The 26,395-nt window shown below is 49.0% G+C and overlaps 1 protein-coding gene across 2 annotated transcripts in view; it reads left to right on the top strand.

Annotated features, from left to right (window-relative positions):
* DAB2IP (DAB2 interacting protein) overlaps positions 1-26,395 on the top strand; it is a 136,712-nt gene that overhangs the window by 7,159 nt on the left and 103,158 nt on the right. For both annotated transcript variants that reach the window (XM_068982910.1, XM_068982920.1), the window contains exon 2: positions 19,880-19,983. In XM_068982910.1, the coding sequence (XP_068839011.1) occupies positions 19,880-19,983 (104 nt within the window). The remainder of the gene's footprint in view (positions 1-19,879; positions 19,984-26,395) is intronic.

Genomic DNA, 26,395 nt, shown 5'->3' with positions numbered 1-26,395 from the left:
AGCTGCCCGGGTTTTTATTTGGGATGGGTTCTCCCCCCGCCTCTACTGGGTTCCTGTGTTGACTTTGACAGCTGCCAGGTACCTGAGAGGAGGTTTGGGGATTTTGGTTTTGGAAGTCTTGTTAGCTTTTATTTCCCTTCTCTCTTCTCCCTGACAGACAGGAGAGCTGTGTCGGCATCTGGGCTGTGTTCTTTCTTTCTTCTTGGCCCTTAGAGGTGATGTGTTGACACGGCTGTGAAATGGAAAAGGCAGAGCCCAGGGAGGAAGGTGTGGGGGTGCGAGGCCTTGCCCACTCCCCTGGGACTCTGGTGGGAATAGAGGGGAGAGGGAGAAAGCGGTGCCAGAGGGAGCCAGGAAGCCAACGATGGGCCTCCTTTTGGTGTCCTTTGGCTTGGGGGTTTGTAGAACTTGGATTTAGAGGTTGGAAATCAATAAACCACCAATCTGGGCTGGTCTTAGGGAAAAGGTGTTTGTTGTTGTTCCTTTTTTAAATCCATTTATATCTCTATCCTAGGGCTTCCCTGGTGGTTCAGCTGGTAAAGAATCCGCCTGCAATGTAGGAGATCCCAGTTCGATTCCTGGGCCGGGAAGATCCCCTGGAGAAAGGGATAGGATACCCACTCCAGTGTTCTTGGGCTTCCCTGGTGGCTCAGCTGGTAAAGAATCTGCCTGCATTGGAGGAGACCTGGATTCGATCCCTGGGTGGGGAAGATCCCCTAGAGAAGGGAACCGCTATCCACTCCAGTATTCTGGCCTGGAGAATTCCATGGACTGTATAGTCCATGGGGTCTCAAAGAGTTGGAGACGACTGAGCAACTTTCACTTTCGCTTTTCACTTATATCTCTATCCTGGGGACTGGGTTTGGCTCAGGAGTATGGCCAGGGTGGGAGTCCTCCTGGGTGCACCATGAATACTGTGTGACCTCTGGGCTCAGAAGTACTTTGAACAAGTAGATGGGGAAGCAACATAGAGTATCGTTAGAGGCTGGGTGAGTTGTCGTTATCTGTTCATTCAAAGCCTGAGGGGTTAATTGTAGCTCTGTTAGGGCTGATCTAGAAATAAAATGTGATGCCTGTGGGGATGGGAACCATCCAGATGGTTCCTTGGCATTCTCTCCCCCCCAGAGGCTGCTACAAGTGTTACTTGTACTTGTTCAGAGCAGCAGAGCTTTAGTGAGCCACCTACTGTTTGCAAGCCCTGTGCCAGGGGCTGCCATAGAGCGTACAGTCAGCCCCCACCCACAGGAAGCCGGGCCTAAGGGGAAGGTGGTCCAGTAAGTGGGTTAGCAGATGGCGGGACTGGAAGGGCAAGCAGGGCCTTGAATGGTGAGCCAAGAGGTTGGAACTCCCCCCTGGCAGGCCAGAGGGACTCAGAGGGAGAATTCTGGGAATAACAGTCATTATAATAGCACCAGCTTTCCCTTTTCGAGTACTCGGTGCAGGTGTCCGCTTCTAAGCTCTTCTTGTGCAGTATTTCATTAAGTCCTCATTCTCACAGATAATCTTTGAAAAAATTTTTTGCTTGCTTATTTATTTTTGGCTGCGCTGGGTCTTTGTTGCTGCTTGTGGGCTTTCTCTAGTGGCTAGTGGGGGGGTACTCCTCGTTGCTGAGTGCAGGCTTCTCGCTGCGGCAGCTTCTCTTGCAGAGCTCTAGGTGCTTGGGCTTCAGTGCTTGCAGCCCAGGGGCTCAGTAGTTGTGACTCTCGGGCTCTCGAGCAGGGGCTCAGTGGCTTGTGGCGCACCGCTTAGCTGTCCAGTAGCACGTGGAATTTTCTCGAACCAGGGACCAAACTCATGCCCCCTGCATTGGCAGACAGATTCTTCTCCACTGTGCCAACCAGAGAAGTCCTTCCTCACAGATGATCTTATCAGCTCTATGTTGCAGCTGAGAAAACTGAGGCTCAGATGCGTTAAGTGACTTGCTCGGCATCACCCAGCTACTGAGTGGCCGAGTCCTTGATGTTTCACTCTCTTTGTACTTACCAGAGCTGCGATTTAGGAAAATGGTTTTAAGCCCCCAGCAAGCTAGACTGATGTGACTGGGGAGCAGGGAGGTGGGAAGAGTGGAAATCAGATATGTCAGCCATCCTGGTGCGAGAGGAATGGGTCTGAGCTGGGAGAGAGAGGTCAGGGGCCATGCTCACAGAGAGAATGATGGGGGCTGGTGGTGAGATAGGCCTGGGCAAGTGGGGTGGCTTGGAGGAGGGAAAGGGGCCTCCAGAGTGGGGAGCGTGGCTAACAGGCCTGCTGTGACTCTTGATGCTGCAAGGGTAGGAGAGGGATACTGGACTGCAGTCGGAGGGTGCTTTGGGGAGTGTCTTCAGAAGAGTGATAGATAAAGTACTGGAAGCTACAGGGGGTCAAAAAGTTGGGGGTGGGGGTGGTGGGCAGAACTGGACATTGCTGGAGAAGTTGGGTGGATCTGGAGATCGGAGAGAAGCCTGGGTTTGCCATGAACTGTCTGGATAGTCACCATTCCACCTGGTGTCTAGGAACCAGTTCAGAGCTGCGTGTTTAGCAGCAAGCTGGTTGGGGGCCTGTGTGCCCTCCCTCAGTAGCAGCAACCTCTGAGTCCTCCTGGGATGGGACCCTGGGCTTCCCAGGACCCAGGGTGCAGCCCTCTGGTCCCACCCCCAGAAGCAAAGCCATCCAAAGAGGGAGGGGCCAGTTTAAGGAGTGGGGGGCATGGGCTGGGGGCTGTGATGTTGTGGAAGAGGCTCCTGGGTCACCGATAGTCCCCAGGGGAGAACCCCGGCTATGCGCCAAACTCCTCTGTCTCCTTTTTAAAGAATATAAAGTTTATGTCGGTGTTTTGGAGCTTCCCAGGTGGTGCTAGAAGTAAAGAACCCACCTGCCAATGCAGGAGACATAAGAGACCTGGGTTCCAAACCTGGGTTGGGAAGATCCTCTGGAGGAGAGCATGGCAACCCACTCCAGTATTCTTGCCTGGAGAATCCCATGGACAGAGAGGAGCTTGACAGGCTGCAGTCCATAGTGTCGCATGGAGTTAGACAGGACTGAAGCAACTTAGCACGCACATACATGCATGTCAATGTTTCACCACTTTCCCCTCAACCCCTAGGATTACAAAAGTAATAAAGAAATACCCATTATAGGGAAGAGAAGAAAATTTAAAAAATCAACTTTAATTCCAGCATCCAGTGATAAGCTCTGGGAGAATTTGGAAGGTTATTTCCAGGCTTTTTCCTTTTTTGAATTTTTGGAAAATTCTAAAATATTTGAAAGTATAGAAAATCATATCGCAGACACCCATGCACTCACCTCAGACTAAGTGAATGTTAACATTGCCATGATTGTGTCTCTTCTTTTTTCCCTCTTTTTCTTAGAAATAAAATGATTCAGGTACAGCAGGGGGTCAGCAAAGCACAGCTAAGAGGCCAGACCCCACCTGTTTTTATATGGCCCACCACCTGTTTTTGTACGACCTGTGAGCTAAGAATAGCATTTACATTTTTTCAAGGGTTGAGACAAAAATCAAAAGAGGAATAATGTTTTGTAATGTGAACATTATAGGAAATTCAAGTTTTCCCTGTCTGTAAGTAAAGTTTGTTGGAACACCGCCATGCTCACTCATATTGTCTGTGGCTCTTTTCACATTACCTTGGCAGAATTAAATAGTAGAGACAAATCTAGCCCTTTATGAAAAAAAAATTTTTTTGCTGACCCTTGAGATATAGCTAAAGCCTCCTACACTCTCCCCAGGAATAATCAGCCTCCTCAAGGCAATGCCTGTCCTGCCCACATGTGCTGTTATGCTTTTACTACGTTTGCAAATGCTTCCAAATGTGTAGTATTGCACTGTGGGTTTTAAAAATGGGGAGAGAGAAATTATACGTGGTGGAGGAGAGGGAACCCTTGTTTCCACGCTGGGACTTCGTTTAGTGTTAAGTGTTAGTCACTCAGTCGTGTCAGCCTCTTTGCAACCCCACGAACTGTAGGCCACCAGGTTCTTCTGTCCGTGGGATTTCCCAGGCAAGAATACTTGAGTGAGTAGCCATTCCCTTCTCCAGGGGATCTTCTTGACCCCGGAATTGAACCTGGGTCTCCTACATTGCAGGTGGATTCTTTACCAGTTGAGCCACCAGGGAAGCCTTTACTATTCTGAATTCCAGCAACCTGGAGTAAATGCCAGCTCTCTGTCTGGCCGGGAATAGGCCCTGTGGCTACAGACATGAAGGAGAAAACTTAGGAGTGAAAATGGAAAGGCGACACTTAGGCTAAAGTTCTCAGAAATCCTCAGACAGGAGCCAAAGGAGACTCAAGGACTCCTTGGTTTGTGTCTTTTACCTGGTAAACATCTGAGAAAGGATAGCACAAGCCCTTTTATATTTCAAAAATGGAATAATCACCAGTCACCAGTTAAACTCAAATATGATGTTATAAAAACCAGATCCATATCTCTTATATTAAAACCATCGGGTAGAGTTTGTTGATACCTACTTTGCTACCTCTATTGATACTTACATTTGTGGGATGTAGTGCTCTAAATAAATGTGTATATTTAGTATCTCGGAAGCTGCTTTTTGGGGTGTTTTTTATTTTATACTATTTGGTCTGGGTCAGCCTGGATTAAGAGAGAGGAATTACTTGTATGTCCTCTATTTATACTTGTGTACAATAAATTTGTTACATAATAGTTTACCCTACAGTTAAATGAAATACATGGTTTATTAGCATCAGACAGGACTGAGTGACTGAACTGAACGTAACTGAACTGAACTGAACTGAACTGAACTGAACTGAATGGTCTATTTGATAATTAAATATATGGCCATGTACTGAAAAAAAGAAGGCTCAGGGAGGAGAAAAACCTTCAGGCCAGGTAATTCATCCTTGGAAAAGTGAAAGTGTTAGTTGGTCAGTTGTGCCGACTCTTTGCGACCCCATGGACTGTAGCCCTCCAGGCTCTTCTGTGCATGGAATTCACCAGGCAAGAATATGGAAGTGCGTAGCCATATTCCTGACCCAGGGATTGAACCAGCGTCTTCTGCATTGCAGGTGGATTCTTTACCAGCTGAGCCACCAGGGAAGCCAAATTCATCCTTTTGGAAGGCAGGGGATTCTTTGAAAGTGAGGCACATGTCAGGATGAGGAATAGGAAGTTCAGTTCTGTTCAGTCATTCAGTCGTGTCTGACTTTTTGTGACCCCATGGGCCACACGCCAGGGCTCCCTGTCCATCACCAACTCCTGGAGTTTACTTAAACTCATATCCATTGAGTCGGGGATACCATCCAAACATCTCACCCTCTGTCATCCCCTTCTCCCGCCTTCAATCTTTGCCAGCATCAGGGTCTTTTCCAATGAGTCAGCTCTTCGCATCAGGTGGCCAAAGTATTGGAGTCTCAGCTTCAACAGCAGTCCTTCCAATGATTTCCTTTAGGATGGACTGGTTGAATCTCCTTGCAGTCCAAGGGACTCTCAAAAGTCTTCTCCAACAGTTCAAAAGCTTCAGTTCTTTAGCACTCAGCTTTCTTTATAGTCCAACTCTTACATCCAAACATGACTACTGGAAAAACCATAGCCTTGACTAGACGGACCTTTGTTGGCAAAGTAATGTCTCTGCTTTTTAATATGCTGTCTAGATTGGTCATAACTTTTCTTCCAAGGAGTAAGCGTCTTTTAATTTCATGGCTGCAGTCACCATCTTCAGTGATTTTGGAGCCCCCAAAAATAAAGTCAGGCACGTGTTTCAACTGTTTCCCCATCTATTTGCCATGAAGTGATGTGACCAGATGCCATGATCATCGTTTTCTGAATGTATGAATAGGAATAGGAAGTATGGATGGTCAAAGGCAGTTGTTAAGGGATTCAAGTTAGAAGGACATAGAGAAGAGCTGGCGACAGTGTCTACAAATGCTGAAAACTTGGCAGCACTTACCCTGGACTGTTATTTATGAGGCCAACCAGGGGCTAGGGAGTGAACACTGGTACTGTCCTTTCAGAGAGGACATACGCAGGATCCTGGAACACAACTCGGGGTGGGGAGGCGGGGCGCATCTTCTCAGCGCTTCCTTCCCATCTCCTGAGCACCTGCAGCCTGATCTCTCCATGTCTCCTCTGAGGAGCTCTCGGGCCCCCACCAAATGCTATATGTTGAGGATTCCTGGGGCAGGAGGTGCTGTGGACCCCAGCTCCCACAGTCACCTCCATGCCTTTCTCCCAGCAGACCCCATCTCTGCAACAGTGGGCAACCTCCACTGACTCTGAACCACGCCTTGAACTTAAAGACAACTTGAACTCTGATCCCAATCCATTTGGAGAAAACAGGCTCCCGCAGTTCCACAGACTGGTGACTCCTTCCCTTCCCCACACCCAACATTGCAGAACCAAGTGTGCAGTCGAGCAAGGCATCCTTCATCTCTTCCTGCCATGGGTAGCGGGGCTGAGGGGGCACCTGGAGATGGAGAGAGTGGCCCGGGGCAGGGGGGACACTCAGCCTCCTGGAGGACTTGGAACCCATTTTCCCACCCTGGGGCGGTCCTTTGATTCAGAGATCACCAGGCTAGACTCTTGCCTTCCTCATTTCCTAGCTGTGTGGTCATGGCCCTTTCCATTGATGTTGCTGAACTTCAGTTTCTTCCTGTTAAAGTTGGAGCTGATGTTTCCTACTTGGACTCAGTGTGAGGATAAAAATACACATCGGGTGCAGTCCTCATTTCTCCTAGATCTGTTTCTCCACATTTCCTGATGGTCCATTTTTACTACCTACAAATACAGTAAATCCCCTACATATGAATCTTTAAGTTGCAAGCTTTCACAGATGTGAACGTTCCCCTGTGTGCCAGCTGTTGTACTGTACTACTGTACTTTTCAAGGTTCTGTACTGTAAGATTAAAAATGCTTAATTTTTTTGTGTTTGTTTTTAATGTATTATTTGTGTGAGAAGTACTATCAACCTGTTATAGTACAGTACTATATGGCTGATTGTGCTAGTTGTATACCTAAGCTAACTTTACTGGACTTATGAACCAGAAATTGTTCACATGTGGGGGACTTACTGTAGCCAATTGTTCTGCTGCTAAATCTGTCGAAAAAACTATCTTTTCCACCATCAATTTACCTTTGTACTTTATTCCAAAAATCGACTGACCGTATATGTGGGACTATTTCTGGACTCTTTATTCTGTTCCATTGATCTATATGTCAGTCCTTGTGCTAACGTCATACTCTCTTGATTACTTTAGTTATATTTCCAGACTATAAAGTATCTCTTGAAACCCTGTAATATAAGCCCCCAACCTGTTTCTAGTTTCTCCAGATTACTTGGCTCTTCTAGGTCCTTTGCTTTGCCATCTAAATTTAAAATTGAGCGCCTTTAAAATGCCTGCTAGGATTTTGATCAGGATTGCATTGAATCTGTACATCAGTTTGGGGAGAAATGCCATCTCAACAAGACGGAGTCTTCCAATTCTTGAAGGTTAGGTGTATTTCTCCATTTATTTAGATTTTCTTTAATGTCTCTCAGCAATATTTTTTTAGTTATGTCTTACATTTGTTTTTGTTAAATTTGTTCCGAAGTGTTTTTGATCCTCTTTTAATTACTGTGAAGGGTGGGGATTTTACCCTACTTGCCGACTAGCTACTTAGCCTTGTAGAGTTTCCTGGGTGCTGGCAGAAGGCACAGGACTCGTGGGCCAGAGACAAAGGACTCTACGATTCATGGCCTGTAGCGTGAGCTTGATGTTTGCATCGATTTTCGTTCCCTCCAGTTTTGTAGGGCAGTCACACGTGTTTTTGTAGAACATAAAACAATGCTGCTCTTTTGTTTTTCCAAATCATAACTTCATGTACCTTATAGGACCTGATGTACAATCTGTGAGTCAACTGTTCCTCAAGCTAAAAATTATATAAAGAGCTGAGATTCAGTTTGCGTTAGTATTAAATCCTTAAATTAGACATTTGTAGATCATTTATTTATTGAAGAACAGTTGATTTACAATGTTGTGTTGGTTTCTACTGTACAGCAGAGTGATTCAGTGATGCTTATATACTTATCTATTCCTTTTCATATTCTTTTCCATTATGGTTTATTACTGAAGCTGAATTTAGATCCCTGTGTTATACAGTTGTTTTGTTGCTAAGTCGTGTCCAGCTCTTTGCAAGCCCATGGACTGTAGCCCACCAGGCTCCTCTGTCCATGGGATTGTCCAGGCAAGAATACTAGAGTGGGTTCCTTCTCTAGGGGATCTTCCCGACCCAGGGATTAAACCAGCGTCTCCAATGTCTCCTGCCGTCTCCAGCATCTCCTGCCTTGGCAGGCAGATTCTTTGCTACTAGCTGCACCTGATCCATAATCATGTCTTTGAAGTTCCTTTGCCATTGTAGTAACATATTCATGGGTACTGGGATCAGGACATGGGCTCTTTGGGGGCCATGGGTACTCCTGAAGGCAGTACCCTCTAAGGACTACCTTTCTTCCTTCTCCCAAACATGGATGGCCAAAGCTGGAACTGGAAAAAGTGTGTAGGAGACCTACCAATATATCAATACAGTATTTTGGCAAACTCATTGTTCACTTGGCTAACTGTTAATAGCAGATAAGAACAGTACAGACGTGCTTCATTCACACACGCACACACACACACACACACACAGTGCTGTATCTGGAAGATTCTAACCATCTGAGGGTTCCATGATCTGCTGCCATGATGACCTTACCTTTGTCTCTTCCTGCAGTTCATCCGGCCACTCCTGCAGTGGGAGAAAATGGGGGCTGGGACACCAGTTCATTGGCAGCTCTGGGCTTCAGTTCAGTTCAGTTCAGTTGCTTGGTCATGTCTGATTCTCTGTGATCGCATGGACTGCAGCACACCAGGCCTCCCTGTCCATCACCATCTCCCAGAGCTTGCTCAAACTCATGTCCATTGAGTCGGTGATGCCATCCAACCATCTCACCCTCTGTCGTCCCCTTCTCCTCCTGCCTTCAGTCTTTCTCAGTATCAGGGTCTTTTCCAATGAGTCAGTTCTTCACATCAGGTGGCCAAAGTATTGGAATTTCAGCTTCAGCATCAGTCCTTCCAATGAATATTCAGGACTGATTTCCTTTAGAATGGACTGGTTGGATCTCCTTGCCGTCCAAGGGACTCTCAAGAGTCTTCTCCATCACCACAGTTCAAAAGCATTGATTCTTCGGCACTCAGCTTTCTTTCTAGTCCAACTCTCACATCCATACATGACTACTGGAAAAACCATAGCTTTGACTAGACAGACCTTTGTTGGCAAAGTAATGTCTCTGCTTTTTAATACACTGTCTAGGTTGGTCATAGCTTTTCTACCAGGGAGCAAGCATCTTTTAATTTCATGGCTTAGGGAACTTCATTTCCTCACCCACGAGATTTTTTCTAAACTTATTTTTTGGACTTTCCTGATCCACTTTCTCTACCTGGTCCTTTGGGCTACTATTGATTTTGATGTCATTTGTTTTGTTTTCTGATTTTTTTTTTCTTATTTCTTTTCCTTTTTTACAGTTTGTACTGAATCATTATGCTATCTATTTCAATTTTAATTTAATATTAAGTTTTGGAAAGCTGAATTAATTCTTCATTTGGTAGATGATACTGCTGTAGCCCATCTTATTCTCCAAAGAGAATCTCTGACCAAGTTTCATGATACTGTTTATGACAGTTTTCTATGTAAGTGCACACGCATACAAACAGACAGTAAAACAGCATATTAGCTTAATCACGTAGATGGCAAATGTATTTCAGTCTAGAGTCCATGGTAAACCTTTGCAGTGGTGTTTACATTTCTGTGCCTCTCGCCTCTAGATTGCTGACCACTCTCTCTACTCAAGTGACACCGGATATGAATACATTTCAGTAGTTAGTTTCTCAGGATGGAAAATCTCAATTGTTTAGACAGATATGATTCCATGTGTTTCAAATAGGCTATTTATTAACTTTTTATTTTGAAAATTTTTCAGACGTATAGGCAGTTACAGAACCGGAACAGAGAGGCATCCTTTTACCCGGTTTCCCCTGATAGTTACATCTCTTGTAAATGACACAATGCCCTCCAGCCGAAGACCCGCCAAGAGAACACACCTCCAGCCGCACAAGTCGGGTTTATTATTTATTGCAGCGATGGAGCACACATGATGCAGGGAACCACAAGGCCTCTCAATCAGATTGTGGTAGAGAGAAACCACTCTAAGATTTGGGCTTTGATTGGGTGAGCTGGGGGACGTCTAACGGAAGTGGGATTCACTCTTGACTGGCTGCTCTCAGAAAGCAGGGGCGAATCTGGGGGGGGGGGGTTCTCAGATCTTATCTCCAAGGAGAGGAAGCAGCGCTGAGATAAAGCTGTCATGGGTAAAGACGCAGCAGACACTCGTTTTCACCAGGGTGGAGGGATGTTTAGTGTTTTGGGTGGCACGGTGACCGGGCTTTTGACAGTTGCTTAGACAAAATGATCAAGTGGCCTTTTTTTTGCCTCATCTTATCGTGGTAGGCTTGTCTGAGGTTGGTATCCTGTGAGGCTGTTTATATGCGGAAGGAGAGTAACGCGACAGAGCTGTGAGTGCCAGGTCAGGTTCTGAGTGTCAGTGCCCTCTTTGCCTCTTCTCTTTCATCTTTTGTGTGTGGTGGTGCCATGCATGTGTACAACTCTGTGCCATTTTAGCATATTTGCTAACATATGTACCATTTAGCATATTTAGCATGCTGATTTGTGCAGTCACCTTTGCAGTCAAGACACAAGACAAGTTATAGCCACCTACCTGCCCCCTAGCATCCGTCACCCCTGGAGGGGTAAGGGATGGAAGGGATGGAAAACTACCAACCTGTTTTGCATCTGTGTGACTTTACCACCTTGAGAATGCCATATGTATGAGATCCTGCATCATGTGACCTTTTAAAAAAATTATTTATTTTTTAAATCGAAGGATTACAGAATTTTGTTGTTTTCTGTCAAACCTCAACATGAATCACCCATAGGTATACATACATCCCCGATCATGTGACCTTTGGAGGCTGGCCTTTTTGGCCTTTTTTCAGCAAGCACGATGCCTTGGAGATCTTTGCAAGTTGTTGTGTATTTCAGTAGTGCTGAGTAGTACTTTCTTTGCTGAGTAATATTCTGTGGCGTGTGTATTAGTTTCCCATTGCAGCCATAACAGGTTAAAACTTGTTATAACAGCTTAAACAGCACAGATTTGTAATCTTACAGTTCTGTAGGTCAGAAGTCCGGCATGAGCCTTGAAGGACTAAAATCAGGTATTAGCAGGCTGTGTTGCTTTCTGAAGGCTCTAGGGAAAACTCCATCTCATTGCCCATTCCTTGTTGGCAGAAGTCAGTTTCCTGTGGTTGTAGGACTGAGGTTCCTATTTTCTTGCCAGCTGTCAGCTGAGAGATGTTCCCAGTTTCCAAACAGAGGTTACCCATGTTTCTTGGCTCATGGCTCACTTCTTCCATTATTCCTCTCAGGTTTCAAATCATTCCGGTCTCTTTTTTCATCATCGAATCCCTCAGACCCATCCTTCTGCCTTCCTCTTCCACATTTAAGATTATCCCTGTGTGGATAATCCAGTATGCATGCCCATCTCCAAGTCCTTAACCTTAATCACATATGCAGAGTTCCTTTTGCCATATCAAGTAACATATTCACAGATTCTTGGACTTTGGGGGGAACATTATTCTGCGTCACACATTGTGGGTGTACCACAGTTTAACCATTCACCTGTTGAAACATGTTTTATTTCCAGTTTTAGGCTATTACGTATAAAGCTGTTGTGAACATTCTTGTAGAAAAACAAAGCATGAGTGGATTGTACTCTGTTTGCTGCTTGCAATTTACTCTTTCCACTCAACCGCATGTTTCTGAGCATGATTCATGCTGATCTTATAGAACTGGGTCCTTTGTAGGGGTTCCTTGTGTTCCATTTGGACGTTGTCCCTTGGAGTCCTAGCCCTATTCCACTGAATGACTGCAGTCATCCCCTGGGGCATCCATTCCCCTGTTGGTGGACACTTAGGTTGCTTCCCACATTCTGCTACTACCAACAGTGCTGTAGTAGACATCTCTGTGCAGGTCTCCTTGTGCGAGGCTGAAGCATTTTTCTGTATATGTATGTGTCAGTTTCAACCAGCGCTTTTCTAATTGTTCTCAAATTCTTTTCCTTCTCCCAGCAGGGATGAAAGAGTTCCTTACAACCCTGTCAACATTTGGAGTCATCGTTCTTTTTCATTTTTTGCCTCTCCGAAAGCTGTGAAATGGCATCTGCTTGTGTTAATTTGCATTTTCCTGATCACTGTTGAGGTCCAGCACACACACACACACCCACCTCACACCTCCTCTTTTTAACATGCTGACTTCTTTTCTCTCACTGTGGGTGTTAGAGGTTGCTGCCTCGACCTGTTTTTAAACATTAAGGTCTGGGCAACCCAACAACTGAAATTTGGTGTCTTGTCTGAAATTACAGGATGTTCCTCAGGCCTCCGTGTTTCCATGGGAACAAGTAACAGTCATCCTTCATGATTAGGAGGTATCCATGGCAACCAGGCCAGCAGCATTTGAATGAAACCAATTTTATTTATTTATTTAGCAAACACATGAAGGTTAAAATGTGTTTCTCCAACTGTGGCTTCCAAGAGTAGGGAGGCAGCCTGGTCTGCCTGGTGAAATAGACTCTTTTGCCCTCCTAGTGGAAAGGAGATGCAGGATCAGCTGGTCTTGTGACCTAATTTTGTAGACCGAGAGTCCAAGAGGTCATGTGGAGGTCATACAGTGAGTCTGAGCCAAGGCGAAAAGCCTGAATCAGTTCTCTGAGGTTTGGAGGCAGGCAGTGTGGAACTAGGTGATAGACCAGTTCTCCCTTCCTGGGGTCTGTCCCTGAGGATGCCACCTTTATTCTGCAAGATGTTAGCAAACTCACTCAACGTCTCCAACATCCTGCTTGTACCAGCTATGTTACTTAGAGGTGGGAGGCATGGGCCCAAGCCTCCTAGTGTCTGCTTCCTTAAATTAGACAGGACTTGGTACTCAGTCAAAGGCCGAAGTCAGCTGTGATTTTAGAGGCAGAGTTAGAACTCAGAGGTCTGCTTTCTGCCTTCTTTGTCGGTGTAAAATAAAGAGCAGGTTTTTTCCTTTTTCTTTCTTTCTTTCTGTTTTTTTGGGTGGTGGTGGTAGGGAATAGAGGGACTCACTGCTCTTACTCCCTGACCCACTGGTTTGATGATAAGCCATGAATTCAGGGATGGAAAAAGGGGCTAGCCTAGAGTCACACAGCAGAGTCAAGGTTAAATCCAGTCTCCTAGTCCTGGCCCCATGTTTCAGGCATCCTCAGCCTTTTCTGAGCCCCTAAGTGTAGGTTTGGTAGGGACAGTTTCAGCATATACTCTTGCTTCTTACCTGGAGAAACTTTAGAAGAAGTCATTTTTGCCTCTCAGAGCCTCAGTTTATTCATCTGGAGAATGAAGCTTCCCAAAGCTAAGTTGTTACGTGGGGATTACATTTGAAGGGGTCTCAGTGGGGGCAGTATTGCCCATAAGTGAACAAAAAAATGGATTCTTGGAAGGGGATGTGAAAAAAATCTCACTCTTTTTCTATATAAAGCCTAATATACATGTAGGCATTATATGTATATAAAAAAGAAGCAAGAGAATTCCAGAAAAGCATCTGCCTCATAGACTGAGCTAAATCATTTGACTGTGCATCACAACAAACTGTGGAAAATTCTTAAAGAGATGGGAATACCAGACCACCTGACCTGCTTCCTGAGAAACCTGTTTGCAAGTCCTGAAGCAACAGTTAGAACCGGACGTGGAACAACAGGCTATGCAGAGTACATCATGTGAAATGCCGGGCTGGATGAAGCACAAGCTGGCATCAAGATAGCCGGGAGAAAATACCAATAACCTCAGATATGGAGATGACACCACCCTTATGGCTGAAAGCAAATAACTAAAGAGCCTCTTGATGAAAGTGAAAGAAGAGAGGGAAAAAGTTGGCTTAAAACTCATTGTTCAAAAACTAAGATCATGGCATTTGATCCCATCACTTCATGGCAAATAGATGGGGAGACAATGGAAACAGTGACAGACTCTATTTTCCTGGGCTCCAAAATCACTGCAGATGGTGACTGCAGCCATGAAATTAAAAGACACTTAATCCTTGGAAGAAAAGCTATGACAAACCTAGATAGCGTATTAAAAAGCAGAGACATTTCTTTGTCAACAAAGGTCCATCTAGTCAAAGCTATAGTTTTTCCAGTAGTCATGTATGGATATGAGAATTGGACCATAAAGAAGGCTGAGTACTGAAGAATTGAAGCTTTTCAACTGTGGTGTTGGGAAAAACTCCTGAGAGTTCCTTGGACTGCAAGGAGATCCAACAAGTCAATCCTGAAGGAAATCAGTCCTGAATATTCATCGGAAGGTCTTATGCTGAAGCTGAAGCCCCAGTCCTTTGGCCACCTGATGCGAAGAACTGACTCATTGGAAAAGGCCCTGATGCTGGGAAAGATTGAAGGCAGGAGGAGAATGGGATGACAGAGGATGAGATGGTTGGATGGCATCACCCTCTCAGTGGACATGAGTTTGAACAAGCTTTGGGAGATGGTGAAAAACAGAGATACCTGGCATGCTGCAGTCCATGGGGTCACAAAGAGTCAGACATGACTGAGAGACTGAACAACATTACATGTAGGACAAAAAGATACTTTTACTGTATATCTATGGTATTAGAATTTTGTTGAGGGAGAAACTCGGAAGTTAAAAAGACTCCTTAGAGGGAGTCTTAGTGAATAAAAGGTAAAGAAACACTGGTCTGTACCCCTACAATCCATGTGGTTATTATTACTAACTTTGTCTTTGGAGCTTGTGTTGGCTGCTGGCTCAGAGTGGGGTGCTGTTTGGAGTGTCAGGTCAGGAGAGAGCGTGGCCTAGCCGAGACTCTCCCCCTATGGTTCAATGTGATCCCTGGGCACATCACGGTTTCCCATCTGTGTGTAAAGGCGTCCCACCAGGTCCATGGGTGGGGCCTGCTTCTCAGGCAGCTGAGATCCGCCTGGTGGGTCCATGGGTGTCCAGCAGGAAGCAGATGGTGCTTACAGTAGGATGATTTGAGGTGTGGGCAGGTGCGGGGAACCATGGAGAGGAGTGCAGGACCCCAGAGCTAGTAGCAGCTGGGGCTGGAAGGAGGGGTGGAGAGCATGGTTACTGAGAGGTGAGAACTCAGGAGACTGGGTCATCCTGATGGTAGTCTGGACCTTCAGTGGTGGGAGGTGGCAAGCCCAGGTGACCCCCCTCCCTCCCCTGATCTTCCACCAGGGCTCCCCACTGGCCAATCCCCATGGTAGCCAGGGGCTTCCCTGCTGGTTCAGCAGGCAAATAATCTGCCTGCAATGCAGGAAATGAAGGAGACTTGGGTTCAATCCCTGGGTCGGAAAGATCCCCTGGAGGAGGGCATGGCAACCCACTCCAGTATTCTTGCCTGGAGAATTCCATGGACAGAGGAGCCTGGAGGGCTATAATCCATGAGGCTGCAAAGAGTCAGACACGACTGAAGTGACCGAGCATGCACACGTGCATGGAAGCCAGAGGGCCCAGACCTGGGCTGGTGTGGTCTGCATGGGTCAGCCCCCTGGAGCAGAGGTGGGGTGAAAGATGCAGAATGGAACTGGGGACAAGCGGAAGCTGCCCAGAAAGGTACCCATACTCCTTGTCCTTTGGAGTGCAGGAGAGGGCATGGACTGCTGCCCTGTCGTGTCCTGCAGCCCTCTCTCCGCGCTGGGTTCCTACCTTCTGATGCAGATAGGGTACAGCCTGGGCTTTGTTTGCTTAGGTTTGGGTTTATTGGAGCAAAAATCAATTTGAATTGTGCAGTGCCAAACTGGAAGTGGTTAGAAATGCTCCCAAGGCATCTGAATTGAGTTTACGGCTACTTTGGGAGCACCCATAAGGGTCTTCGCTGTCTGTTTACTGTGTTAGGAGCTAGTGGGTAAGTTCCCTTCCTCTGGTTTCAGCTTCCTCATCTGTAAAACGGGTGGTTGGACCAAGCAACCTCTGGGCACCTCCTAGCTCAGACCCAGCAGGCAAGGGTGGTGTTCTGCAGAGGTTGTGGGGATATCAGTCTTGATCTTGGAGGAGAGGCAGCCTCGCCAGGCTCTTTGAGTCCCCACCAGTGCCTTCTGAGGGCTCACCTACCTGGGAAGGAGCAGTGAAGTTGTGGTCAAGCGTATGTGTGTGTGTGTCAGGGAGAGAGGGCACATCCTCAAAGGCTTCTGAAGGCCGAAGGCAGTGCCTCACATGTGGGTTGGACACTGTGGTTAGTCTGGGAGGACCCCCGGGCGGAGGTGATGAGAGGCACTAGGGATGAGGGGAGAGATGAAGGCAGACGGTGCGGGGGCACAGCAAGAGATTTCCTGGGGAAATCTACAGAGAGAAGGGGTCTTTCCTAGAGTGTGACTAGCAGACATGGGCGGGGAAGCGGAGGTGAGTGAGGAAGGGAGGTTCTGAGTAGGACGCACCATGAGGGAAGCAGAAAGGCCCTAAATCATGGCAGCCAATGGGCCGGAGTGGAAGCCTCTCTAGCAGAGGGAGCCCAGGCCTGCCTGTTGGGCAGTGGGGCCTGAACCCGTCCCCATGGGTGGCCCGCTTCCTCCAGTTCCAAAATGGTTTGCCAGGCTTGCCCACCAGCCAGAGCTCAGCACTGGCCCGCCCTAGTGGAGTGCAGGCTCAGCTCTGTCTTTCCACACTTCTGAGGGCCCCTGTCCAAGCCAGCTGCACGGAGAGACTGGACTGGAAGGTGTAGCACAGCCCCTGATAGCCCGATCTGCCTTGTGGAAAAGCCTGCCCCTAATCTGTCCTGTGTGTATGCACGTCCACATGAGCACGTGTACTGGGGCTGGGCCTGAGCGAGTACGCGCTTGAGTGTCTACGTGGATGCGAATGTGTGTGTGTGTGTGTTTACTGGGTGTGCGCCTCTGACTCTGCACCCGGTGTGTTCCCAGGGACTGGGGAAATCTCCGCCCTGTCCTTTTTCTTCTGAGTCAACAGGTCTTTCCCAGGCACTCCCCACGCACCAGACTCCAGGAAGGGTGCTGGGGGTGTAGAGATGCAGCCAGCTTAGGCGTGGGCATCAGGAGTTCCACCAGCAAGCAGAAGACACACGCACACTCACACACACACTCAGGAGTTCCACCACCAAGCAGAGGACACACACACACACACGCACACACACGCACACACACACACACACACAGGAGTTCTACCAGCAAGCAGAGGACACACACACAGGAGTTTCACCAGCAAGCAGAGGACACACACACACACAGGAGTTTCACCAGCAAGCAGAGGAGACACACACACACACACACACACACAGGAGTTCCACCAGCAAGCAGAGAACACACACACACACACACACACACACAGGAGTTCTACCAGCAAGCAAAGGAAACACACACACACACACACAGGAGTTTCACCAGCAAGCAGAGGAGACACACACACACACACACAGGAGTTCCACCAGCAAGCAGAGGAAACACACACACACAGGAGTTCCACCAGCAAGCAGAGAACACACACACACACACACAGGAGTTCCACCAGCAAGCAGAGAACACACACACACACACACACACACAGGAGTTCTACCAGCAAGCAGAGGACACACACACACACACACACAGGAGTTTCACCAGCAAGCAGAGGAGACACACACACACACACACAGGAGTTCTACCAGCAAGCAGAGGACACACACACACACACTCAGGAGTTCCACCAGCAAGCAGAGGACACACACACACACACACACACACACAGGAGTTTCACCAGCAAGCAGAGGAGACACACACACACACACACAGGAGTTCTACCAGCAAGCAGAGGACACACACACACACAGGAGTTCCACCAGCAAGCAGAGGACACACACACACACACTCAGGAGTTCCACCAGCAAGCAGAGGAGACACACACACACACACACAGGAGTTCTACCAGCAAGCAGAGGACACACACACACACAGGAGTTCCACCAGCAAGCAGAGGACACACACACACACACTCAGGAGTTCCACCAGCAAGCAGAGGAGACACACACACACACACACACACACACACGAGTTCCACTAGCAAGCAGAGGAGACACACACACACACACACACACACACACACAGGAGTTTCACCAGCAAGCAGAGGAAACACACACACACAGGAGTTCCACTAGCAAGCAAAGGAGACACACACACACACACACACACACACACACACACACACAGGAGTTCCACTAGCAAGCAGAGGAGACACACACACACACACACACACGAGTTTCACCAGCAAACAAAGGATACACACACACACACACACACACACACACACACACACACACATGCTGCATACAAAGTGACAGCACTGATAGGCTGCCCCAGCCTGGCTGTTGCTATAGAAGCCAAAAGGGCTCCTGTAAGAGCTAGGGGCGGAGGAGGTTACCAGGTTTCCTCCAGGGCATACTGAACAGGACGGGCTGGGAGGAAGAGGAAAGGGGCTTCTGTGGGGGCCATAGCTGGAGCAGTGGAAAAGAGATGGCCAGTGCCAAGCCTGGTTGGGGGAACTGGGGTGGGTAAAGTGGCCAGGTGGACTGACCTGGTTGTTGAAACAGGCATGCTGAGGCTGAGGCTCCAAGTATTGAATGAGCTGTCACCATTTAAAAATCAGAATATTTTATATTAAAGTAAAAAACCAGATTTCCACGTCCTCTTGAATCTTGGGAAGCTTTGGCTGCACTGAGCCCCCCCATTGCTATGTCAAAATCGCCAGCTGGAGCTGAGCAGCTGGCCGCTACCCTTGACCTTGCTGCCTGCCTGGCCCTTGCACTCCTCTCAAATTTAAAGCCTCAAGAAGAGAAGGTACCTATTGGAAGCCAGAGATCAGAGTCTCATGTTTGAAGGAATTACTTGTATACCTCCAGCAACAGGGAGCTCATTATCACATATCACTAGATGTGTGTCTTGAAGTGGGAGTTTTAGGGGATCTTTTTTTTTTAATCATAGTACATATATAGGAAAGATATACATGAAATTTGCCATTTTAGTCATTTTTAAGTGTATAGCTCAGTGGTATTAAGTATGTTTACAACATTATGCCACCATCACCATAGTCCATTTCTAAATGTTTCCCATTACTCCAAAGAGAAACTGTACCATTAAGCAACAAATCCCCGTGCCCCCTTACCCCCAGCCCCTGGTAACCTCTAATCTGCTTTCCTTCTCTAAGAATTTGCCTATTTGGGGTATTTTATACAAGTGGAATTTCACAGTATTTTTCCCTTTGTGTCTGGTTTGTGTCAGTCAGCTTGTTTTCAAGGTTCGTCTAGGTTGCAACGTGGATCAGAAGTTTCGTGCTTTTAATAGTGGAATTACCTTCCATCGTATGGAGCGACCACACTGTGTTTCTCCTTCCATCTGTTGAGGGCCCCTTGGGTTTCTACCTTTTTGGCTATTGTGAATAATGCTGCCGTGGACATTTGCATACAAGTGTTTGTCTATGTCCCTGTTTTCTGTTCTTTGGGGTATATACCTAGGAGTGGAATTGCTGGATCATGTAGTCATTCTGTCTTTAACGTGTTGGGGAACCGCTGAACTGTTTTCCACAATGGCTGGACCATTTTATGAGGACCAGCTATGTGTTGTCCTAGCCTGGGCGGGAATGACAGGAGGGCTTGACTTGTTCAGTTGCTAAGTCCTGTCCGACACTTGGCAACCCCATGGACTGTAGACCGCCGCGCTCCTCCGTCCTCCACCGTCTCCCACAGTTTGCTCAAATTCATGTCCATTGAGTGGTTGATGCGACCAACTGGGTGGCCTCTGTTGTCCGTGCTTAACCACCCCTCTCTCTCCCTCTCTGTTGGCAGAGTCGCCCCAAGAAAGGCCGGGCTCCCGGCGCAGCCTGCCCGGCAGCCTCTCAGAGAAGAGCCCCAGCATGGAACCCTCGGCCGCTACGCCGTTCCGGGTCACGGTAACTATCCCTGCGTCACCATCGCCACCTGGCCCGGGGGCTGCTCTGCGACCCCGCGGCCCCCCTTCCTGGAACCTCACGGACCTGGGAGAGCATCCAGCCTCCCTTGCTCTAGGTATCCGTTCACTCAGCTGCTCCCCTCTCTGTGGCTCAACCCCGCCCCCAGGAGGCCACATGGGGGGCCTGTCCTCTAGGGAGGGGGCAGGCGGAGGACTGAAAGCCCTGCAGGCTGCTGGACCCAGAGCCGAGCTGGTGTGGGATGAGAAAGGCTAACGTTAGGTCGGATAAGTGCACCCTCAAGCATGCGTGCACACACCACGCTTCCTTAGGATGTATCCTTTTTGTTTTCATATTTTAATATCTCTCATATAACAGCCTGTGGTGTCTCATAATTTAATTGCTATTTTTTCTCTTTCTTGCTGGTGCATGAAACAATGCTGTACCTTTCAATCGATGATGTCTCAGAATCAGCAAAGAATAGTATACATACAGCTTAGCTATTGATTATAGTAGTCCTATCAGTCCACTCTTTTCTTTCAGACCTGAAGGACTTTATGGAAACAGAACCCAGTGACCTGTAACTTCTGAGCATCCATGTCCCCTGTGTCCCAGCCATCCTTCCACACACCTGCAGTTTTATGTCCTTTTGCTGCCCTGTTTCAGCACGTTACCTTGTGCCCCTCTGCCCATGTGCCAGCTGCTGGGGAAGTAGACAAGTTCTCTTCCCCAGGGAGCTCAGGCTATAGGGGAGATGGATGTTTGATTCAGTTGTTCATCCATCCATTCATTCATTCAGCCATCCCGACGGCATGCTTGCTGTGTGCCAGGTACCATTCTTGGCACTGGGGCAAAGTGGGAGGAGCTGGCCAAGACGGCACCAGGTGGATAAAGCCCTTGACCTTAAGAGCTGACATTCTTGTGTTGGAGCTATGTGCTGTGAAAGAGAAAAGTAGACTGTTGTGAGAGGGAAAACTAGGAGGGCTTTCTTGAGGTGGTGTGGTTGGCAAGTTATAGTTGAGCTGAAGTCCAGGGAATGAGGAGCCAGTCCTCTGGGGATCAGGGGGAAGGAGGTTTTGAGGGAGGAAACAGAGAGGTCACAGGCCTGGCTGTCGCTGTATCGTGTGATATGTGGTTTCAGGTGAGGTGGGAGTGGATATCCCCTGGGAACTGATTTTTGAACTGACTCTTGAAGGGTCCTTGGCAATTGAGCAGGCAGGGACAGTGAGAGAAGGAGTTCCAGGTAGGGAGGACAGCAGTTGCCAAGGCGTGGAGGCATGCTAGAAATTGACATGTTTATGCAATGGTGAAATGCTTGTTGGGACTGGAGTTGAGGGGTCCAGAGGTCAGGGTAGGAGGTGAAGCTGGGAAGCTGGACTGGGTCTGGGTCGAGTGGAGCCTCAAGTCCCCAGCTAAAGGGTTAGGACTTTCCTCAGAGCCACCGATTCTTCCGCCTGTCTGTGTGTCATAAAAATGCTCTCAAAATATTCTTGGACCCCTTCAAGATTTCAGTGCAGTGGGCCAGGGGTGGGGCCTGGATATCTGCATTTTTAATAGGCTCATATAAAAGGCAGTTCTGAGCCCCAGGCTCTGGGTCAGATCAGCCTCTGAGAAAGGATTTCAGGTTACCTCCCTGGGAGAGCATGGCCCTTGGGAGATAGTGTCCAGCTGTGGGGAGGACAGGAGGCTGGCACCTGGGAGACCCTGATCGAATCAGCTGGAACAGGCTGCGACCTGCTTTCCCCAGACCCCCGGGCTGCGGCCACCAGGGCTGAGCCTTGGGGACGCCTTAGGGGATGATGACTAATCATCATGGCTCCCCTGTGCTATGTTCATCTCTTTTAATCTGTAAGACAACCCTGAAGCTGATACTTCGATCACCCCATTTTACAGATGAGAAAACTGAGGCTCAGAGAAGTGAAGTCCCTCACCCAAACCTCAAGTGCTCATAATGTTGGAGCCAAGATTTGGACCCGGGTCTCCCTGACCCCAGTGCACATGCATGTACTCCTCTGGCTGGACTGGAACCAGAGCAGGAGTACCCTTCCTCCACACCCTTCCAGAACCCCCTCAGCATCACTTCTTACCCGCTTCCCTTTCTTTTGCTGTTCTAATAGGTGTATCATCACACCTCGACATTGCTGTAATTTGCAGCTCTTTAATTGCCAGCTAGGCTTGGCTTCTTTCCTGTCGTGGCATCTTCACTGTGTTTCCTGGTGTGGAAAACTGCTGTGGCTCAGAGCCAGAGCCAGCGCCAACCTTCTGAGCCACTGGGCCCCCAAACTCTTCATCCCGTGAGATTAGGGTCTGCAGGATGGAAAGTGTGTTCTGCCGTCACTTTAGCCACTTCTCACAGCAACCCTGAAGGGAAGGACCATTAATGTCTGCATGTCATGGATGAGGGGACTGAGGCTCAGAGAGGTGAAGTCATTTGCCGGGCGTCACAGCTGCTGTGTGACAGAGCCAGGCATGGATACCAGGACTGCCGGGCATATACTGTTTGTGTCCTTTCCCTCGGTGCCTTGGCCCTTTGCTGTGTGCAGCTGTTAAGGAAAGGGGCGTGAGTCGAATTTCTATCCTGGGCTGGTGCTTGGAGCTGAGAGGGTTTGACTAGGAAGCTTGGAGGTGGGGATCGGAGTTCAAATTCCAGCTCTTGTGTGACCCATGTGACCTCGTTAGTCCCTCGTCCTTTCTGAGCCACGTGTCCTCGTCAGTAAAGTGTGGAATGGCTGCTCTTTCTTGAAGGACTTGCTGGACCTTCACGTGTGCACGCCAGCCCAGGTCCGACCCATGGTAGGTGCTTAACCCCTGTGCGTGCGTGCGTGCATGTGTGTGTGTGTCACTTTGCAACCCCATGGACCACCAGGCTGACTCTTTGCAACCCCACGGACCACCAGGCTCCTCTGTCTGTGGGATTCTACAGGCAAGAGTACTGGATTGATTTGCCGTGCCCTCCTCCAGGGGATCTTCCTGACCCAGGGATAGAACCCATGTCTCTTGCATCTCCTGAATTGGCAGGTGGGTTCTTTACCACTAGTGCCAACTGGGAAGTCCATAGAAATGATGGTGGTGGTGGTTTAGTTGCTAAGTTGTGCCCAACTCTTTGCGACGCCATGGACTATAGCCCATCAGTCTCTGTCCATGGGATTTCCCAGACAGGTATACTGAAGTGGGTTGCCGTTTCCTTCTCCAAGGGATCTTCTTGACCCAGCGATCAGACCTGGGTCTCCTGCATTGCAGGTGGATTCTTTACTGATGGAGCCACCTACAAGCTGAATTGTGTTTCCTCTTTTGGCTCCAGAACAGTGAAGATCTGCGCAGGGTTGGGGCAGAGGACAGGATGCCTTGGGGAAGGTCAGAGGTGCACCTGGCCTGGGCCTTAGAGACGGACTTGACACGACCCTGTGCAGGACCAGAAGCACACCCTCTCCCCTGCAACCTGAACTCACTTCGCCTGCTCCCACAGCCACATCCTCGTGCTCGCTGACTGCTGCTCTGTGTAGCCCCCAAGGGAACCTGGGGAACATGGTTTTGCCTGGAGGAGGCAGGCGAGATGCCACAGGATGTACTTGAATAACTGTCGTCTTCGCTGCCATTTCAAACCCAGGTGATGAGATGTCACCACCTCTCACAGCAGAGCCCTTTGGCAGTGATGCAGTTTAATGGTGAACCATGTCCGGATCTATAGGCCTCATTCTGTCTGCCTCCTCTGTGCAAACTGAGGCCGGGGAGGGGCTGGACTTCACCTGGGCACCACTCAGCTGGGAGCGCTCCTGAGTCTGGGCTGTTTGCACCCTACATGCTGGCCCTCACCCCTTTTGTGAGTCAGCCTAGGACCAAAATCACCCCACAGGGGATCAGGGACCCAGTGTTGCTCCCATGTCTGTCTCTTGTGACAGATCATGTGACCCTGGGAGAGCCTCAGTTTACCCTTCTGTAAAATAGGGGGAGTGGATTTTGTAGTCTGGGCATACAAAAGGTGCTTAAATGTTTTGATGCACTAAGGGGATGAGCCGTAAAGTCAGCAGACCTGGGACTGACTCTCATGGCAGCATTGTGACCTAGGCAAGATATGGAGCTTTTGCCTGCCTGGTACAACTTCCTTCTCCCTACAAGGGGAGCTGGGGGTGGGGGTGTCGTCTCTCAGGGTCACTCAGTGCCAGCAGGCCATCCAATCAGGACCCTGGGAGCTCTGTGGGGCCCTGGATGAGGGCAGGATGGGGAAGGAGCTGGGAACAGAGGACCAAACGGACCTCCTGCCCGTTGCTGGCCTCCAGTTCTTGGGCTCCAAAGAGATGGAGAAAGAAATGGCAACGCACTCCAGTATCCTTGTCTGGAAAATCTCATGGACAGTGGAGCCTGGGGGGCTATAGTCCATGGGGTCACAAAGAGTCGGCCACGACTGAGCGACTAACACTAAAGAGATGGTGAGGCTGAGTTCAAGCGCCGCTCTGTCTTCTCAGCAGCGAATCCTGGAAACGAGAGAGGGCCAGAGGCAGGGACAGCAGCCAGGCAGCAAGCTGGGATCTGCACAAGCTGTTGGGTTGGGTCCAGGGGCTCTGTATGGACCTATCCCCCACCCCGAAGCCCAAGGACTCAGCAACAGCAGCAGGCTGTCCCCTCTCACTGGCCACCCCATGTGTGAAGAATTGATGGTGTGATTAGAGGGTAAGGAGATGGTGACTGCTACCGGTCTCCCCATGTGTCCCTTCAGCCCACCACCCTGGGCAGACCTGACCTCCCCCTGGTGTGGGCTGGGTCCTTCCTCCCTCCGTCCTCTGCCCCCATCCCTCCCACCGACCTTGAGGAAAGCTGGCAGGGCCTGGGTGTGGGAGGTGGCAGATTCACTGGGAAATTTGACAGCCAATTGATTCCTCCTCGGGAAGTTGAAAGTGAAGAGTCGTGTTTGAAGGTTTAGCTGAAATTAGGTCTCAGGGCTATTTTTTGCGAGTTGGAGGAGAAGTGTCAGGGAGGGGAAGGCCCAGGGGGCTGGAGGAAGCTACAGATAAACTCAGTACCAGTTTATTGCGGATGCTTCAAGATGTGGGTCTTGGTTCCTTTCAACCACCCACTTTTACTGGATGCTCAAGTGTGTGTACCCTAGGTGGTCCTGAAGCTATGATGCCCATGTGCCTGGGATGCTGTGAGAACCCAGAACCAGGGGCAGTTACCTCTTGTTGGCGAGGGTGGGGAAGAATTTCTCGAGGAGGGATCTTTGGGGCTGGGCTTTGAGGGATCTATAGGAGTTTGTCAGGAACAAAAGGAGAAGAGTATTCCAGTTAGAGTGGGATCTAACTAAATACGAACAAGCCAAAGGCTCTGTGTGACTAGATGATGTTAAATGAGTTGCAAATATGGTGGAGAGGAGCCTGGAGAGAAAAGTGAGTGGGTAAGGGCTTTGGACTTCTCCCTACAAGACACAAGAGTCAGAGGGGATGATGAGTGAGAGTGGATAGGGCAGGAGACCTCTGGGATATGGATCTGAGGTTTCCTCACCTGCTCACCCCTCTTACCAAGGTTTCTCCAAACCATCTCCACATTTCAGCTGTCTTTCTTTCTCATATACAGAGAAACAGGTACAGGACCACAAACATTCAGGACTGTGCATGACCCCCCTTAACACCATGGTGGAAAGGCTGTTGGAAATTATCTGATCCAACCCTTCCTTCTACAGAGCAGGGCCTGAGGCTCAGAGAGGGGAGGGTCCTTTCCTGAAGTCGAACAGCATGTCTGGAGCCAGGCCTGGAATGGAGCCCGGGTGTCTCTATTCCCCTGTCCTGTGTTTCTCCTGCCTTGCTCCCTCCTGCCCTCTCTTTCCTGCCGCCAGGCCCTTCCTGCCGCCCCCGTCATGTTTTCTGGGAGGAGGGGGCTGAAGGGAATGACCTTTGTGCCTCTGACCACCCTTGAAGGCCCCCAAGGGCTCATCAGCACAGCTCCTCCTCCTGGTCTGCCCGTCTGCCCCATTAGTGCCTCTTGTTGGCTAAGGCGACTCCCATGGACAGGAAAGCTGGTCAAACCCCCAGATCACAGAGGCCAGCTCTGTCCCTGCACAGATGGGGCAACTGAGACCCAGAGAAAGTAGGTTTGCCTGGAATACCTGCTGGGCCTCCCTCCATCACTCTAGGCTGAAGCATATTTACATGGGACATGTCTGTGTCTGTGGCCCACAGACTGGTTGGTGGAGGGATGTCAGCTACAAAGCATGGCTGGCAGATAGGAGTGCTGGACCCCGGATTGGGTGCCCCAGCACCTCGTGGTACCCGAAATTTGCCTGTGAGGCTGGTGTCCCTTGCTCTCTTGAGCCACGTGAGCTGGTGAGCTGGAGTCTCCCAACCCAGTGTCTGGCCATTGTGCTGCAGATGAGAGGGTTGGTGGAGAAAGCAGGCCCCATATCCTCAACCCTCCTCCTCCCATG

Source organism: Capricornis sumatraensis, chromosome 1 (genome assembly GCF_032405125.1).
Source record: "Capricornis sumatraensis isolate serow.1 chromosome 1, serow.2, whole genome shotgun sequence".
Taxonomy (NCBI): domain Eukaryota; kingdom Metazoa; phylum Chordata; class Mammalia; order Artiodactyla; family Bovidae; genus Capricornis; species Capricornis sumatraensis.
This window is presented reverse-complemented; position numbering and strand designations above follow the sequence as displayed.